At 37.5% G+C, this 18,108-nt stretch overlaps 1 protein-coding gene across 23 annotated transcripts in view; it reads right to left on the reverse strand.

The window, feature by feature from the left end:
- The window catches only part of NCKAP5 (NCK associated protein 5), a 414,162-nt gene that overhangs the window by 106,240 nt on the left and 289,814 nt on the right, over window positions 1-18,108 (reverse strand). For 22 of the 23 annotated variants that reach the window (XM_072931702.1, XM_072931703.1, XM_072931701.1 and 19 more), the window contains one exon: window positions 6,922-7,071. The exons of the other annotated variant lie outside the window; for it this stretch is intronic. In XM_072931702.1, the coding sequence (XP_072787803.1) occupies window positions 6,922-7,071 (150 nt within the window). The remainder of the gene's footprint in view (window positions 1-6,921; window positions 7,072-18,108) is intronic. 23 annotated transcript variants of the gene reach the window in all.

Here is an 18,108-nt window from a genome sequence, read left to right on the forward strand (position 1 = left end):
CCCCCCTGCAAGATGTTGGAGTCACTATCCTGGAAAAGAGCATTTTATATTGTTCTGCCTTGAGAAGGAAGAAGTCAGGAACAGCACAATTTACTCACTCCTTTTCTATGTGCCTTGTACCTCACTGGGATACACTGATGTGTGTGATGAGCACTCAAGCTGGAAAGTAACTCTCATTAAAACCTGTTTACTGCATGAGCAGGCTAAAGGAGAAAAATTCTGATATGCAGCAAAATTCACAAGTAGTTGATGGGGTATGACATGATGACAAGCGGAAAACTTAAATGCTGGTCTAAGGCACAACAGAACAGGAATAAGAGTTAAAGGATACTCTGTTGAACACTTGGTTGAATTAGCTTATTTCAATATATTACTGCTTTGTGGGTATGTGAGAGTACAAAACAGAGAGCTGATGTGGAAGCTTTTACCTTTTCAACACGTGCTAAACCCTCAGAAGCTCTGCACATTGTGATCCAAAACATTTAACTTCTGAACCACTGCCATGGTGTGTCATAGGAGATGCAATTCCATATTCTCTTATTTTCCCTTAGACTTAATCAGAAAAGAAAACAATACTGTTTGTAACTCAGACTAAATTTCCCAGGAGGTGCCAAGGTTGATTTTAAAAAGCATTTTAAGCTTCTGTTGAACTGAATAGTGAGAAAAATGCAGATAAGCATGGCCTTCTCTTGGACCACAGAGACAATGACTTAATGTATAATTATTTTTACCAAGGCACTCTCTCATTTCAGAAGATGGAACTGTTTGGTGAACAGTGGATCAGAAATCTGTCCCTAATGATGGCAGGTTATGGTTACAGCAATGACAGAGTAAATCTGAACAGCTCTTCTTACATCCAGTGGGCAGAGCTATTTTCAACACCCCTGTTGTAAATTCATATCCCTACTAGATCATCTTGATTTTTCTATGCCAAAAGAGAAGTTGCCATGAATTTCAAGCGGCTTAGGAAAAAAAAATAAAAAGAGAGAGAAAAATAGAAAGATAAATATTTTACACATCTGCAGGAAATCCATCCTCTTCTCTTAAATACTCACCACATTCTAAGTGAATTGAACAGTCTGCCCAGGAGAGGTTTCTATAAGCCCTCATCCATATGAGGATTGTATTTCCAGTAACATCCTAAGAGATAACGCTGTGCCAGCTCTGGAGCCTCACAGCCTGGTGGGATGGCTGGAAAAGCCACGGTGGAAGATGGGAACTGGCAGGAGGGCTACAAACAGCTGGGAAGGACGAGATGTTGAGGACTTCAGCCAGAGCAGGGGAGGACAGACTGCAGGAGGAAAGTTCCCCAGGGCACAAAGGCAAGGAGAAACAGATAACAACCATGAAATTTGCTTCTCAAAGACCAACTGAGCCACTGAGGACCTACAGCAGATGAGCTCAAGCACCAACAGGTGATAGAAAACATTCAGCTTAATAGTACTTGTTCAGTTTTAGTTTAAAATTTACTCAGCACTTGGAAAGTTGAAACAGTTTGCCAATAATGTTATCTGGAATGAGCTGGAATAAACTGGGCTGGTTTTGAAACCAGTGATGCAATTCTGTGCTGATTCATTATCAGCCAGCGTGTAAGGTTGGAAATAAAACTTTCCCTCATTGTCTGATCCCTCGCTATGAAAAACAAAAGAGTTCTTAGGCACAGTTCAGAAAACGAATTATAAAAGTCTCCTGAAAAGATTTAAAGTAAAATCATCCAATAATTAGAATTAAGTAGGTTGGTCTTCTGTGACAAATTGGCATAATGGATCTAGTGTGGATGGCCAAGGCATTGGGCTAAGAAGAGGCTGAATCAGATTAAACACATGGGCTGGAACAAGACTGGTTGCTACAAAATTTTTAGAATGTTGCTACAAAATATTTTAAAGTTTCATTATTTTTCTATGCATCTAAGTCAAGTGATTCACATTTCCTATACACCAGTGAATCAGCTGACTTTCAATAAACATGAAGTCTTTCCTCACAGATATTTTCAGAAACTCGGGCTCTTCGCCTCTGCATATGGTGTGTTTCTTTCCATGGAAAAGAAAACAATTATTTGTTTTCTTAACATTTTTAACTTGCAGAACATGGAAAATCATTCAAATAAAAACAAAAAAGAGAAAATAAAGAGCAAAATAAAAACCATCAGCATCCCATTCAAAGTTATCCTCTCAATCCACCCAGAGGAATTATGTACCTTCCTCATATTTCTATTTTATAGTTCATAGTTCATGGCTATCATGTCTTTCTTCCTCTGCAGAGTAGTAAAAACATAATATCGGAAATACTTGACATACTTCCTCATTTGTTTAATGGTGATGATAAAAGGGAAATTACTCCTCTAATATATTTGAACACTCAGCTTATTATCCTGAGTGAGTTTTCTCCCAAAGCTCAATTTATTAAAACAGAACACATCTCTCTGTGATGAACTGCAAAGAGTAAGAGGGCAAAATTATTTAATTAAACTTAGAGTGGTTTCATGATTCTACCCCAGCAGATACTGCTTCTACGGCAGCTTAGTTTACTGAAACTTTCATTGAGTCTCACTCACCCACAAGAAATGAGATTTTCACACATGAATTAGGCTTTTCATTCAATAACTTCAAGGTTACCATCTAATGCTACCCCAGTGGTTTGCTGAAAAATGCAAGCTTGGGAGCAGCCCTCAATCAGTATTTTGGAGGCTGAAAGAACTCGTGCCCATTGCAGATGGAGAAGCAGACACTCAGCAAACCAGGGGCACCTCCTCCTTTTTGCCCGTGTTTATTTAATTTTGAATGCAAATACTGTGGTTTTACAAGGTCTTAGCTGTGCTCTGTCCCAGACACCTCATGAGCAGCAAAAAGCAAATACTTCCTAAGCAAGTTGCACTACTGCAGTTCCAAAGGACATCCAAAAGAGCTGGAGCATTTCACAGAGTCAGACATGGTTAATTCATACTGAATTACCCTCTCTGCATAAATGTCTGTGCAAATGACAGACTTTAATAAGCCTTCAAAGCTGACACAGTATTTATCACTGATTAAATTTTTAAAATCAAAGCAACTATAGCTTTTACAGACATGTTTAGATTAAGACTGACATTAATGCTGTATATCAGTTTAAATAATTTGCAATTATGCAGGTGCTTGGTGCTTACATTTCAGTCATTTGAGGCTAAATTGGGGCAGAGAACCCATAGCTCCATATTGGATATCAAAGCTTTGGGACACTCTTAAGGCCTTTACAGACACTGTTTGTCTAATATAGAATATTCTTAAAGCTTCCCTCTGTGGACTGTAAATGTATAAATTGTTATTGCTGGAAAAAAGAAATAGTGGACAATCTTGAAATGAAAATCCATATAACACCTAACATACCCAGGAGAGCAAATTAAGGCTTTGTGAAAAATCTCTAACTTGTATGTATGTGACTTTGGAAATATAACATTATTGTTTTACTGTAATTGTGAAAATAGTGAAAAAATCTGGAATTGCTGTATGGGGGTTGATGCATGTCCAGAATAAATTATACTTTTTGTATATTTCTGGCTACAATTCTTCTGGTGATGAAAGCAGAATTTAAAAAAAGAAATTCCACCACAGAGTTCATATGTTATTCACCATATTTCATTAATATTTCATTTTTTCAGCACTCCAAATACATAGAGAAGATATAAAGAATTTTTTTTCTTCATAAGAGCTAGAAGGCATTTGATCATAACTACTGAAGTAAATTAAATGGCATTTCAAGAGCAGCCAACTAAAAATGCTGAAGGCATAAAGGAATTTGGATATCCAGGAAATCACAATTAATTTCAACTATGTAAAATGGGACACAAGATGGTGTGAACCATTTTTTATTTGTCATCTGTTTCATTTGATTAGAAACATATGGTATTTATCAATCAGCAAAGTGGAAATAGAATTTGCTGTAAGTGATAAAGGATGTAAAAAAAATATAGGCAAAAGAAGCAATGGGAGAATACGTGTAGATATTTCCTACCAAAGTATATGATAGCTTTCACTTGGGCTGACTACAAAAATACTTTATTATACTGATTTGTACTGTTCAGTGAGAAAATTTCTAGGATAAACAGCAGTTAATAAAACATAAAAGGTATTACTGAAATTTATTTGGCAATACAATTGACCAAAAAAAAAAAGAAAAAAAAAAAAGAAAAAAAAAAAAGAAAAGAAGATATTTTAAATACAACTCCCATGATAAGGGAGGCTACTTAAAGAAAGTTTCCTGTGAAACTGAAGCCTTGCCCATTTTCTTATTCTTAGATTTCCTGCTCCAGGTCCACCTGACCAGGATGACTGCAGGCTTTTTCCCATTCACAGAAACCACCATGTACCTCACATCTACAATATGCCAGGAAGGACAGAAACAATTTGCTCTATGTATGGAACAGGAATGATTATCCCATACAGACATTCCAAACAAAAGAAGCTAAGTAATCTGTTTTATTGTACAAGTATCTGGAGAAGCTACCCATTTATCCCTGAGCTGGTGGATAGCTTTTCTCTTTTGGTACTTCGTTCACTGGAAAATTAGCTCAGATTTACCCAACTTTTTGTGTGAGCAGCCAAGAGAAGGTATTAACCAGAACAAAAAATACCTGCTGGACCTAAACTTCTATAGAATAAAAACTTCACACCATTTGTGCAGGCTTTTTCTTAGGTGTGCACTGTCAAATACATTTATACACATGTGTGTAAATGTAAATTTCTAATATATGTGCCTTTGTAGAGACTTTAAGAGCTCACCCAAGAAACAGGCCAGTGAACACAGCTGAGGAGGAGGAGAATGAAATAATTCTACAATGCCCTAACAGAGCAGCTTCTCACGTACTATAGTTGAGCAACAAACAAATAGGAAGAAATATCAAAAGCTTTCTTACCACTGATTATATTAATGAAATTATATTAATAGGCATTAATGGATTAGGTCACACACTCTGACTATTACTTTTAACAGCTTCTTTTATAGGCAGTGCTCAGATTCTAGAGGGCACAGATGGAGGACCAATTCTAGTAAGCACTTTATTAGCCTTTCTGATTCCATTAATTCAGTAACATCTAATCATGTAAAGTAAGATTAAAGATCCTGACACTCACAGCACAAAAAGCTAACAAACAGTAATTTTTTGTTCCTTTCTACATTGACTAATAAAATATTTAGAATAATTAGTCTGAAAATAGTAAAGAATTAGAACAGCTAATTGCATGTAACTTATAAAAAAGTCTCTTAATTAATAAGCCCAACAGTCTTTGACACTACAATTTATATTCTTCAAGAGAAAAACGCAGCAAAAATACATAATGTTAGACAACACACAGTTAACAACACATTGTTTTGATTATATTGGATCACAATTAATGCTGGCCCTGGAGCTCATCTTTCTCCTTTGCTAGCTGCTTACACTCCTTATGTAGATTAATCCTGAAGTGTTGGCATTCTCTAAGGTGGTTTTGAGCAGGGCACTGCTCAGCCCTGCCACCAGCGAGGAGAAGTCTCCACTGCCCTCCCTGAACCACATCCTGCCTGTCCTCGGTGCTGCTTTCTGTATCTGGGCAATTTGCCACAACTGATAAAGGCTGTGACCCTATTGAACACCTCCCTACCAGCTGGAGACATAAAGAACTGCAAATGTCATGCAGACTGATTAAGAATGAGGCAAAGCAAACAGAAATCATGCATATTTTGGAAATAAAAGACCACAAGGAACCTACAGTCATCGACAGATAAAGCAAGACTATATTAAACTGTACACTTTTTTTAGAGTTCTACTGTCTAAACACTTAGTAGCATGTATTTTTTTCTCCCCAGAGCAAAATTAGAGTTACTTCATATTACATATTTTTATTTTACAGTCTAAGCCTTTAAAGTAAAATTGCAGAAACTGCCCACACCTTTGAGATTTCAGATCCTGTATTTAGATGCAAACAGGACTGGTTGTAACTGTTCATATTTTACTTTTAACAAAGTCCTCAAGAACAAAAATCCAGAGTCTTCATCTATCAGAGTACAATTCAACCCAAAAATTATCATGTAAAAGGGCCTTCATACAAACAAAAATGTCTAGGGCTAGTGATAAATCTATTACACAGGCAAAATGTCACTCAGATCATTCTAAGGCAATCATTTGCCCATATCTATAATGCTACATAGATACTTGAACAGAAGAGAGGACACACTAGAAAATTGAAAAATACAACTTTGCAGCAGTTAAAAATTAGATCAAAATACGCAGTCTCATTTTTTTCATAGACATTGAAGCCCATGCTTCTATCAAGGAGCACAAAATAAGTTCATGTATATTGTGGTTAAAGTTTTACCTGCACCTTGTCCATGGCTGCCTTAGAAAACTTTGAAACTTCTCCACTAGTTAGAAGCTACCACAAGGTGCAGTATTTTGCAGATCCTAATTTTCCAGAAATGCACTCAAAATGTGGAGTGTGCAGTTCTCCGTGAGGTCCACAAGGAAATAGATTTTCCACAGCCGGGCAGTAAAAAAGCCTGAGCTCTCCCAAGCAAGCAGACCAGCAATTAAAAACTGAGCAATAAACTACACTGGAGCAAAACTAGTTTTATGACAGTTGTTAAACCACCTATATTAGTCTTGCAGTATTAATAATTGAAACAAAACGAGTAAAAGCAATTTTTCTTATTAAATGGTCTCAAAGGAATTAAAATAATGTATTAAGTTCCTTTTAAAGATATGTGATGCTCAGCATTAGAAAGGAATCCTTTTAGTGGTTCTAAGTTTCTTGTTCACCCTTGGTAAATGAATTGTGAAAAAAATACCCCATAACATGAAATCAGGTGAACTGTGAAAGATTAGATTAATACTACAGGGTGATTCAGTGCCCATAAATGAATGAGGCAGGGGGGAGGGTGGTCTTTTATGTGTGAAACTCTTGTGCTTCTTACCTCCAGAGCTTTCAAACGCTCCAAGAGCAATTTTGTTTTTTCCTTTTCCTCCTCAGTGCTGCTGCTTTCACTTTGTGAATCCTCATCTGCCTGTGTGCGATTTTTTTCCATGCCTTCTTTACATCTCCTACTGTCTTCTGACAGCTTTTCCTGAAATGATTTTTTAAAAATGTCATTACTCACAGGTGCAAGTGAAGTTAGCTATGCAAATATCTCCAATTCTCCCTTGTATATGAATGAAAAAAAGACAGAGGAAGTCGCTAGTGACATGATTAAAGTACTAAATAAGTGGAGTCATGAAGGCTCTGTGACACATGCTCTGCCAATTCTGCAAGTGTATGCACAACTTAACTGCTACTTCTATTTCAGATTTTTAAAACTCAGAACTCGTCATTTCTTTAATAAGTTCCATTTGCTTCTTTAGAAGTTGCAATGAACATTGAACATACCAGCTTTCAGTGGCAGCATTTTGCCACTGAGAGATAAAGCAGTTTATTGAGGGAAAGCTAACATATGTTCACACTTCATGTCTTTCACCTTTCTTCATCTAGAGCTAATATTTGAATTATTAAATATTGGGCTGAAAATCAAGCTGCTACAGGATGAATACTGATTTAAGATCTGCTCTAGCATATAACTGGAGAGAGTGAGACTGGCAAACAAAACTTTCAGAAGTGCCCCAGCCTATTTCCAGTCAGTCAGCCTGAGTTGTTACCAGCTGCAGCTTCTGAAAAACTGCTGAGTTTTACCAGAGTTCTGTAGAAATCATAGGATTGAACAGTGAATTCTGCTAACTCCAATAATTATCTGTCCAAGCTCTCTGTCCATAGAGTGAGACAGAGAAAGAAAACTCCAAGACTACAAGCAGGCAATGCAAAACATTGCCCAAAATGGCAAGGCAAGCATAAGGGGAAGAAAAAGAACTCCACAGATGTAGAGGGTGAACCATCATCAGAGCACAACACAGGAGGGACTGGCTCTACCTTGCAAACCACCTTCTCTAACTGCATGAGCAGATGCAGTCTGACAACTCCCAAGCAGCTGGAGAATGGAAAATATGTGGTAAATCAACATTAAATACTGGGTGTCAAAACAAACCTAGAGAATTCCCTCAATGAGCATCTAGTCTTCATGTGCCTTTCTGATAATTATGCACAAAAGTTCAGATATTCATGATCTTTGAGTTACCCCAGAATTGAGATGCTTTCCCCATAACTACTACACTACATGCACTCTGCCTAAGCATAGAAGTCTGCATCTTCATAAAGAACTGATCCTGCTTGAATAATGTGCAAATACAAGTGTTTGAGAGTTAATAGCAAGACATTATCTTTACTAAAACCCATGTAGGTAACTATAAGAAAAATACATGCTGAAAAAATCAGCAGTCTGGATCACATTCACAACAATATATTTTTAAAATATTAACTAGCTTAGAAATTGACTATTACTATGTTAAAACTTTAATCAAGAATTAGTTTTATATAATATGGGCTTAATTACTGAAGCAAAGAACTCATTCTGAGCCCCAAAACACAGATGTCAAAGAGCCACTCCATCAGGTTTCCAACATTACTGCTACCCTGATCACATAGGAAACATCAATATAGTACTTGGGCTTTGTTTTTTTGTGCTTGCTACTCACTGATGCAACAATCAAGTACCTGAAAAAGAGCCATTAAACCATCTTTGCTTCAAGTTACCCTAAGGAGTGCATTGAGATAAAACAATGAACTCAGGGGAAAGAAATGACAAAGGTATATCTCTGATGCCATTCAAATACAAACTATTATTTTTAGGAGAGGATGTGACCTGAATTGGATGTGGCTAACAATAGAATAAAACATAAACACACGCACAGAGTCACTTTTCCTGCACAAAGTCAGGGCAGTAATTTCAAAGGACAAGTAGAAGAAAGCACAGGTTATGACATTTCATTACAGAAAGTGAAGAAATGCAGCTTCTCAGAGAGTAAATCCCAGCCACGTGAAAAGGTAACCTGTTCATCTTCTAATTACAAAATTAGTGGCACAAGCAGAACACACATCCTGTTTCACATCCTGATGTGCATTTGAATACCTCATGACACTTTACTGCTGTTACCCCTGCCTGAGTGTTGAAGTACAGCTCACATAGTTCCAAAAACAGTTTACTACTGAGCAATAATAAATGTATTTCAGCATTTCAGCCATGGAAAAGGTGCAGAACAGAGGAAAAACTTCTAACCTTAGAAACTGTGCTTAGATATGCCATGGGCTGAGGGCACTGCCCCATCACATTCACCAGTTCCACCTGGGTGATGTCCAGTGAGGGCAGAGTGGAAAATCCACACTCCAGAAAGCAAACAGGGATTTGTAAAGCACCCTTTGTGCCAGAAGTCAAATCCCTAAAGAGGGAGGTGACAAAGGCTTTTGGAATGACAGAAACCTTTTGAGTGTGCAAAATCTGTTAAAATCAAAGGCAGCTGAGTGCTGGGGAGGAAGGAAGGGGCAGAGATCTGCCAGAGGAAATGTGCAAATCCTGTGGGATGTTGGACAAATTCTGCAGAGGGCTCTGGGGTGAGCATGCTGAAGGCAAAGAATGGAGTAAAGCAGCTTACTCCTTCTTTTCCTGAAGTCCTACACTTCTTGTGTTATCCCAGAGAGCATCTTTTGCCACTCCTGAGCAGTCTCTGCTCATGCCTCACATATTGCACAGTCACAGGCAGGCTGTGTTCAAACTGAATAACAAAATCCTCCCCAGGTGTGAAGTCCAGCAAAGGCAGAGTTAGTGCTCTCCTGCTGATCAGTGCAGTTTAATTTCTGGGGAAAGGTAACAGGTGGAAATGGTGTTCTGGAAATAAAACAGCTATTAAAAAAAAAAATAAATGGAAAGAAAAGAAAAGAAAGGCAATAACTCCACTCTGGGTCTCCCCAGACCAATGAGTTTAAGATACATGCCTGTACCATGAGAGGATGCAAACACAACAGCCTGATGAGAATTCTGCAGTAAAGGCTCATCTACTTCTCTAATGCTCTGCGTCAACAAAGAGTAAATAAAAATATAAAAAATTCAAATCTTACTGAAACTAGGATTATGCTGCTTGCTGTAGACCCTTTCCTACAGAAATTAATGAGAAACTTACAATCGAGTTCCACATGCTTCTGTCAAGGAGCACAAAATAAGTTCATGTATATTGTGGTTAAAGTTAAAGTTTATATTGTGGTTATTATGTATATTGTGGTTATTATGTGGTTAAATGTGGTGTTATGTGGTTAAATGTGGTGTATGTGGTTGTTATGTGGTTATTATGTATATTGTGGTTAAAGTTTAAACCAGCTTCTCAGGCTGGTTTAAGCTGTCATTGCTCTTCTGAAACTAAGAGTATTTTGCAAATCATAAATGACATCCTGCCCTGACCATTTTCAGTATTCAGTTTGCTCCATAAATGAAACAAGCAGTCCAGTGCTGATAAACCCTCTGCTGAAACACCGTGGGCCCCGTGGCCAATGGAAAACAAGGGATGGAAACACTCCCTGCACCCAGGATCAATGGAAGGATATAAATCACTAAAGACATTGATCTATGAAGCTGTACAATGCAGTGCCCTGACTGAGACTTATCAGAAAGCTGAATTTCAGTTAGCTGCACTAGGGAAGAGCAGTATAATATTCCCTCTTTCCACTAATAAATAAAGTAAGAACAATAAATTAAGGCAGCAGGAAATCCACCTGAAATTGCAAATGATAATTTACTGGAACCTGTGGAATGTAAAGCCAATTTTCTCTCTTCTCCCTTCCATCTACCTTTCAGAATATTGAACAAGAAACTGTTTTCACTGTTGATAAACAGGGAGTAACTACAGTGATAGAAAAGATCATAGAGAAGCTTTCAAAAGATAAGAGAACAAACTGCCTAGTTCAGAAATTACCTCTTCCTTCATCCCAAGAAAGGCTAAAGGCTCCTAACCCTAACCATCAGTCATTGGGATGTCTTTCCTCTGAGAACTGTCACCTTTTCAAGGAAAAGAGAAGTGTCAAAGGGATACTTAGGCAGCTATTTCTTAACTATTATTTCAGAAATTATGTCACTTTAGAAATTTTATTGGTAGCACCATCAGCCCTTTCTTCTTTCTAAGATGCTTTCTAGGAATAACACTACACACATACACATGGAAAAGGGAGGAAAAAAAGAGAGCTCACTTAAAAATACTTAATTCGGCAGCTATAAAATCTCAAACCAAGAAGAGTACACATCAGAAGACACAAAGAAAAAAAAATAAGTAGCTGGCAAAGATTATTCTAGAATTTCTTTTTTACAGTAGAAACTATGATCAGGCACTGGACAAGTGGCTATAATAATATAAAATAGCATAATCTAATACTGATGTAACTGGATCTGGGATCTAGAGCACTGATTATAAATGAGCACTCTTTCACAAGCACACATTGACAAAAATCTGATTGAACCAGAAAAGAATTAAAAAAGATCAACACCTTCAAAATGCTGATTTTTCCAATGAGTGTTGGATGACAGAATTGCTTGTCTGGAAAGTGATAAGTAATAATTAAAAATGACATCTTTGCTTGTAGAAGCTAAAGATCATTTTCATGTGATAAGCATAGGTCCTTCAGAGAAGTGAAGTTTTTCAGATGCAATGCAGTAAGGATCCCTCAGATACAAAAGATCTCTATTTCAATTTTAGGTGTCAGATTGTGATGCCTGAGTGGGATCATCTTTTCTGAATTCCTTTTAATTCTTCAACTCTGAAATTTATTAGAGACAAAGGCTTTACAATGGTAGCAAATTCAAATTCTTCTGAGAGTCGTGCCTGCAATTTTGCAAAACCACACTTTAATCACACATTAATCGACCAAGAATAAAATAAATGTAGGACACATAATTAAACAGTGCTTATGATTGCTCATAACCACTTAACTGAGGAAAAAAAAATCAAAAATATTCACAATGTAGCCATTAATTGTTCTTTAGAGAGGCAGTGGTAACAGGCATCCAAGAATCCAGTCCATGTGGAACCCAAACTATGCTGAAAACTCAATACCTCAAAACACTTTAGTGCTTTCTGTGGTGTGCTTCCACGTGACCTTCTAAATAAGGTATTTACTGAACATTTATCTTAGATTTCAGTGACTGAATGTGGTGATCCGAGTACACCACGCTACACTCTAGCACTCTTTGTACAAGCAAGACTCTCCCTCCCAACCCAAACTGCAGTTTCCAGATCCATACACAGAATTGTTGATGTTTGCACTGCTTTTGGCTGGGGTACAGTTCTTTTTTCTCACAGGAGCTGCTCTGTGTTTTGGATTTGTGCTGCAAACAGTGTTGATAACACCAAGATATTTCATTACTGCTGAGCAGTGCCTACATGGACCCACGGGCTCTGGTGCTCCTCACCCCATCAGCGAGGGGCTGGGGGAGCACAGGGAGCTGGGAGGGGACACAGCAGGGACAGCTGACCCCAAGTGACCCCAGGGATGTCCCAGAGCATCTGGCATCCTGCTCAGCAATAAACAGGGGGAAGGCTGGCCAGGGACCACTGCTCAGGGACTGCTGGACATCAGGCAGTGGGGAGTGAGCACTTGTTTACATTTGCATCACTTCTCTTTCTTGGGGTTTATTCCTCTTTGTTATTTTCCTTTCCATTACAATTTGTTGTTGTTTTAACATTTCCATTATTAAACTATTATTTTCTCAACCCATGAGCAGTGGCAGGGAGCTCCTGTGTTCCTGGTTCCTCCTCAAAATGAAAAGCTCCAGTCACACTGATTAGTAAAGTTACCAGAAGGAAAAAAGAACCTTTGTAAGAAGCTGTTCCTTCTTCATATATCTAGATAAGGCAATAGGAGAATAATATTCAGCATGATTTTTCATGCAGATATATGAGCTGTGTCTCACTTTTACCCTCCCAGTTTTCTTCTCCACATCCTGCTGGAGTGGGGTGTGGGGCTTGGTTGCCAGCTGCAGCCAAACCGCAGCAGTGTATTTATAAATTGTGAATGCTTTTCCTTGCAAGACCATTCTACAGTCTTGATGCAATCTTAGATGATGTCTTTTCAGCACTGTTCCCAGTGCAGACCTCCTAGTGCTCAACACTATTCACCGTGAGCACTATAAAATAAGAATTTCTAGACTGTTGATGAAGATAAAAGCTGTAGATGAGGGTTTATTTGTACTTTCATTAAAAAAGCAGCCTAAAGCAATGCACAAATAGCTCAGTCAGACTGCATATGCTGAAAAAAGGCAGAAATTGCTCCAAGCACTACAGACTTAACATTCCAACAAGTTTAAATTTGTTTTCCAGTGTCACCTTGTTCCTCTTTCTCCCCAACCCTTTCTCTTTTTCCTAAATAAACCATTTGAAAATTCACAGTATCTTCTGATATGCTTTATAACCAATTTTATTTAGCAAAACCTGAGATGTGTAAAAGACACATCTGTTAAGTCTAAGGTGAAGTAAGTGTGTCCTGCAGGACTCTAAGTATCGGAGTAACCAGAGATATCTGTCATCTGAATACTTTTTTCCATATGCAACTTGAAAAAAAATATTTTTCTTTATTTCCTAATGGGAATCCAATTAAACACAATAACCAAGGCCTGAAAAAAACACAAACCAAATCATAACTGAGCAAACATGTTAGAATATGAAAAAAAAAATAAATGCAACTAAAATTATATACAATTGACATTATCTTTGAGTATAAGGCTACAAATATGACTTCTGCTTTACCTTCCTTGCTTTTATCTGTGTTCAGCTGTTTTTCTTGCTTTCTTTTCTCCCAGTGGAAGGAGAGACTAAAATATAGCTTTGCTTAAGACAGCACATCAGTAAGTGTAATAATACATTTTTGTTTAGCTAACAGCTTTTGTTCAGAACAAGCTGACCAAAATTGGAGGAAAACAAAGGAATGCAACATATCACAAAAGTTTACAGAAGCATCCCAAATTGTTCATGATTTAACATTACCCTTGTCAGAAAAACATATTAGATTCTTCTTTTTCATCTCTGGATTTCACTTACAAAGTGAGCACAGTGAGCAGCAGCGTTCCCTAGATTAAACACTTGTGATGGATAAGAGGAGCAAGTCCATACTTTATGTTTCTGATAGGTGCCTCCCTCCACCCGTGTATCAATCTAAATGTTCTCCACATTATTCTCCACTCAGAACACTCCCCACCAGTACAAGCTGTCATCCCTGCTGAACAGCTCTGCAGCAGCATTCATAAATTTCCCAATGATGCTTTTATTGGCCGCTCTGTGCATCAAAAACATATTTCTTTTGAAAAAGTTCAGACTGGAAAGGAGCGTAAGCGCAGGAAACCTTCAGAGTGCACTTGAGGATGGAGTGTACTCCTCAGATCAGCAGGAGGAGATGGAATTTCTCATCCCAGGTCCCAGTGCCAGCTCCTGTCCTTAATGAATTGATTACCAACATTGCCCATTACGAACAGCCACTCTGGCACTGCCAGAGCAGGATCAGCACTGACCCTTCTGCCAGGCCAGGATCGTGCCAGGGCAGTGTCCAGGAGCTCCTCTGCTCCTGCTTCCTTCTCAAAATAAAAACCTTCAGCCACACTGATTAGCAAAGTTACCAGCAGGAAAAAAAATACCCTTTCTAAGAATCTGCTCCTTCATATATCTAGACAAGGTAATAGGAGAATAAATAATATTCAGTGTGATTTTTGAGGCAGATATTCTCTTAGAAATTGGTTCATTATAGTACCATATTTCAAGAAATAATCTTTTCTTCCAGGAAACCTGTATGCAGCATTTAAACTTTTGTGAAGGGGTTTGTAGGTATTACAGTAACTACACTTGACAAAAGCTACAGTATTACAATACCTTCCTCTGACTGAAGTAGAAATAAGCCAAACTATTCTGAAATTCAAATTCAGTAAATTTTATGTAACAGCAATTCAGGCAAAAAAAAAAAAATACTCTGGATTTAAGTTGCTAGAAATAAGCCAATTTTCCTTCCATAGTATTTTGGAATAAGATCAGTGTATTAACTGACTAGTTCTCACCATAAGCACAATTGCTGAAGCTGACCTAAGAAGTTACCAGTGGGATTACAGTGGGATTAGAAAGAAAAAAACCTTGAATATTATTCCATTACCAGGTAATTTTTTTTTGTAAGTGCCAGGGAACAGTTTTATGTCTCCCATCCTTGTTAGGAAAACTTCTGAAAGAAAATCAGAATTCATCTTAGTGCAAAAATAAGATGTAGGAACAATCATTCCAGATTAGATCAAAACTTAACTTTTCAAATACGTTATTGTAATTCAGATTATCTTAACTTTTCCTGATCAGAAGAACACTTTCCAAAATAAATTTACTGGTGTACTGCTAAATGAGTGCATTAGTCAAAATAATTTTCAAAGACAGAATGAGTGTGAATTCAGCATACTCTCCCTTTCTTTTGCCTTATACAATAAGCAAAACTTTAGATTTTTTTAATTAATCAAAATTTTACATTTTTTTCAACTTCTAAAAATTTAATAACTAGCACTGCTTTCTGCTGTCTGGAAAACATCAAGGAAATAACATCAAAATGCAGAATGAACGGTGAGTTTTATGGACATGGGGAAGTAGGAAGAGAGCAATCCACTTCACCACGTATAAATTCATTCATTTGAGGAAAGTGAAACATTCATGTTCAGGCAATGGGTGACTTTTGTGGATTCATTCTCATAGAACCAGAAGAAAGATACAGCTAAAGATAGAAACACAGTGTAGAAGAGGGAAATGTAAACTAGAATTATAGTCAGTAAATACAATATAGGACCATCAAATCAGTCAGTCTTGGCCTCTTGCTGCTGTAGGCATCTAGAGGATGTGTGATGGATTAAAGTGCTGGTGTAATGGCACCTGTACACGGTGAAAATGTGGATTTCTATCTGGAGACCTCATCTATCCTTCACCAAAATTGGTACTCCAAGGACTGGCATTGCATTCTAAACCCCTGATGGAAAGAAAGATGGTCAGAATCAGGCAAAAACTGTGGGTGATGGGATATAATCAAATATGTGGATAACCCTTGTGTAAATACAGGACATCCTTGCTTTGCTTTCTCTTTAGTTTAGTAGTGTTTTTAGATGTAGCCAAGGCCAGCTTGGACAGGCTTTGGGGTGACCTGTCCAATGTAAGGTTTCCCTTCCTATGGCAGGGGGGTGGATTAAGATGATCTTTAAGGTCCCTTCCAATAAAAAATGTCACTCCATGATTCTGGGAAGGAAAGAACACTCTGTTTTCTGGTAAACATGAACACAAATGGCGCATTTCACTTATGAGATTTTGCTGTGTTAAACACAACTCCATTGCTGTGCCTTGGTATCACAAACAACCAAAAAGGGAAAACTCTTTGCAACAAAACTGAAATTTTGAACAGTGTCTCAGAAGCACAACCACACTCTTTTGGGGGTAGAGAATCCAACCTCATTTTGTTAAATATTTATCAAAATCATTGCATAGTGGTGGAAATCCAGAAAAAGCTATAAGATATTAAATTGTTACTGAGCTAGCCCTGGATTTTTCAGCAGTCCAACAGCAAATGCTTGTGTCCTTGACATCCCAGCATTTCCAGTGGAGCTCCCAAGAGTGAGGATGGCTCCTCTCTGCCCTTCTCTGTGAGACACAAATCTGCTAATATTTGCCTAGCAATGTACTCTTTAATAGTTTAGGAGGTTTAGCTCATGCAGTCCCCTGTGGGCACTTCCACTCTAGAGACAGATGTTTAAGGATATATATCCTCTTTCTGCAATAGAAGTTCATTAAAAATCCTACGTGGATTTTAGCTAGGGAATTCAACTAGTGCCTTTTTCCCAATTCATGGCCACGGCCCATCTATAAAATGTTACATATCAATTGCTTGAACAATAAGCTTGCATAGTTTTGTGTTAAAATGAAATTATATTGCCAATGGCTACAGTTTTTCCTCTCATGAAAGAGCTGTTGACACCAAGGGCTGTGCAAATTAGAAGTGACAGCCACAACAACTGCTCCACATTTGAGTAACACAAAAGCATGCAGACAAAAAAAGGGGTTGATGTGGCCAGCAATGCCATCTGAAACGTGCCTTTATCACTTGTGTATGTTTTTACCTCCCCTATATGACTGTACCATGTTTGTCCTGAGCTTTAGTGCTCACATGGGCAATTTCAGAACGATATTAAATTGTGAACTTAAAACAAATTCTCTTCCTCATCTATTTCAATCACTGCACACTGACATAAAGTCAAAATGAGTTAAAAACCCCTTGAAGTCTTTAAGTGATCTGTAACCAAGGAAGACTCTACTTAGAGTATCCAGCATTGTGATCAAACAGGAAAGTTTTTTGATATCCAAATCTCAAGGGCAAACTCAGGAAGGAAAGTCTGTAGGGAGCTGCCTTTAAAGTCTGGGCTTCAAGAACTGCACACAGTTATTTCTGGGGAATACATGAGCTATTGGTTTGGCCTTTCATGATCTTATTTTTAGGTGGTCAATGTCTCTTGGAAACACCATAAAGTTAATATAGAGTGGAGTCTTTTAGTCAAAATTTAAAGTAAGAAATATGATGGTTAAGGCTATTTAAATAACATTCTTGTCTACATTTATGCAAGCATTCATTATAATTTTTTTCTTTATTATTATATAATATGATAACAAAGGAGAATTTTATTTACAATCCTGCTTCTTAATTCATTTACCCAAAATGAAATCACATAAGTGATCTTTAAGTCCAACAAATTAAAATCCCATAGGGCATCTAGCTCTATGGAAAGAAAGTATTTTGCTTTAAGTAAGAATACTGGCAAGATCTAACAAAATATTGCAATAACACTGCATGCTTTAGGCTCCACCTTCTTATTGTTATTTTAATATTAGCACTATGACACATTTAAAGTTCATTAGCAAGAATATTTATTCTGGAGTCAGGCATATTGGTATTATAATAATAACTCAATTTCATACATCCCAGAACAATAATTACATTTGTTGAAAAAAGTTATATAGACAATGTTCAACAGATCAAAAGCATTTACTGTGCAGAGTTATCTTTTATGATATTCAGATATTTACTTCAACAAACTTCACATACTAAAACTAAGTCACCCCTGTGTCAGAGAATATGGGATATATGTTGATAAGTGACACTGGAAATCACCTCAATTTTCCCCATTTGTTAAGAAACAGAGTTGTGAACC

The sequence above is a fragment of the Taeniopygia guttata genome, chromosome 7 (assembly GCF_048771995.1).
Source record: "Taeniopygia guttata chromosome 7, bTaeGut7.mat, whole genome shotgun sequence".
Classification (NCBI taxonomy): Eukaryota; Metazoa; Chordata; class Aves; order Passeriformes; family Estrildidae; genus Taeniopygia; species Taeniopygia guttata.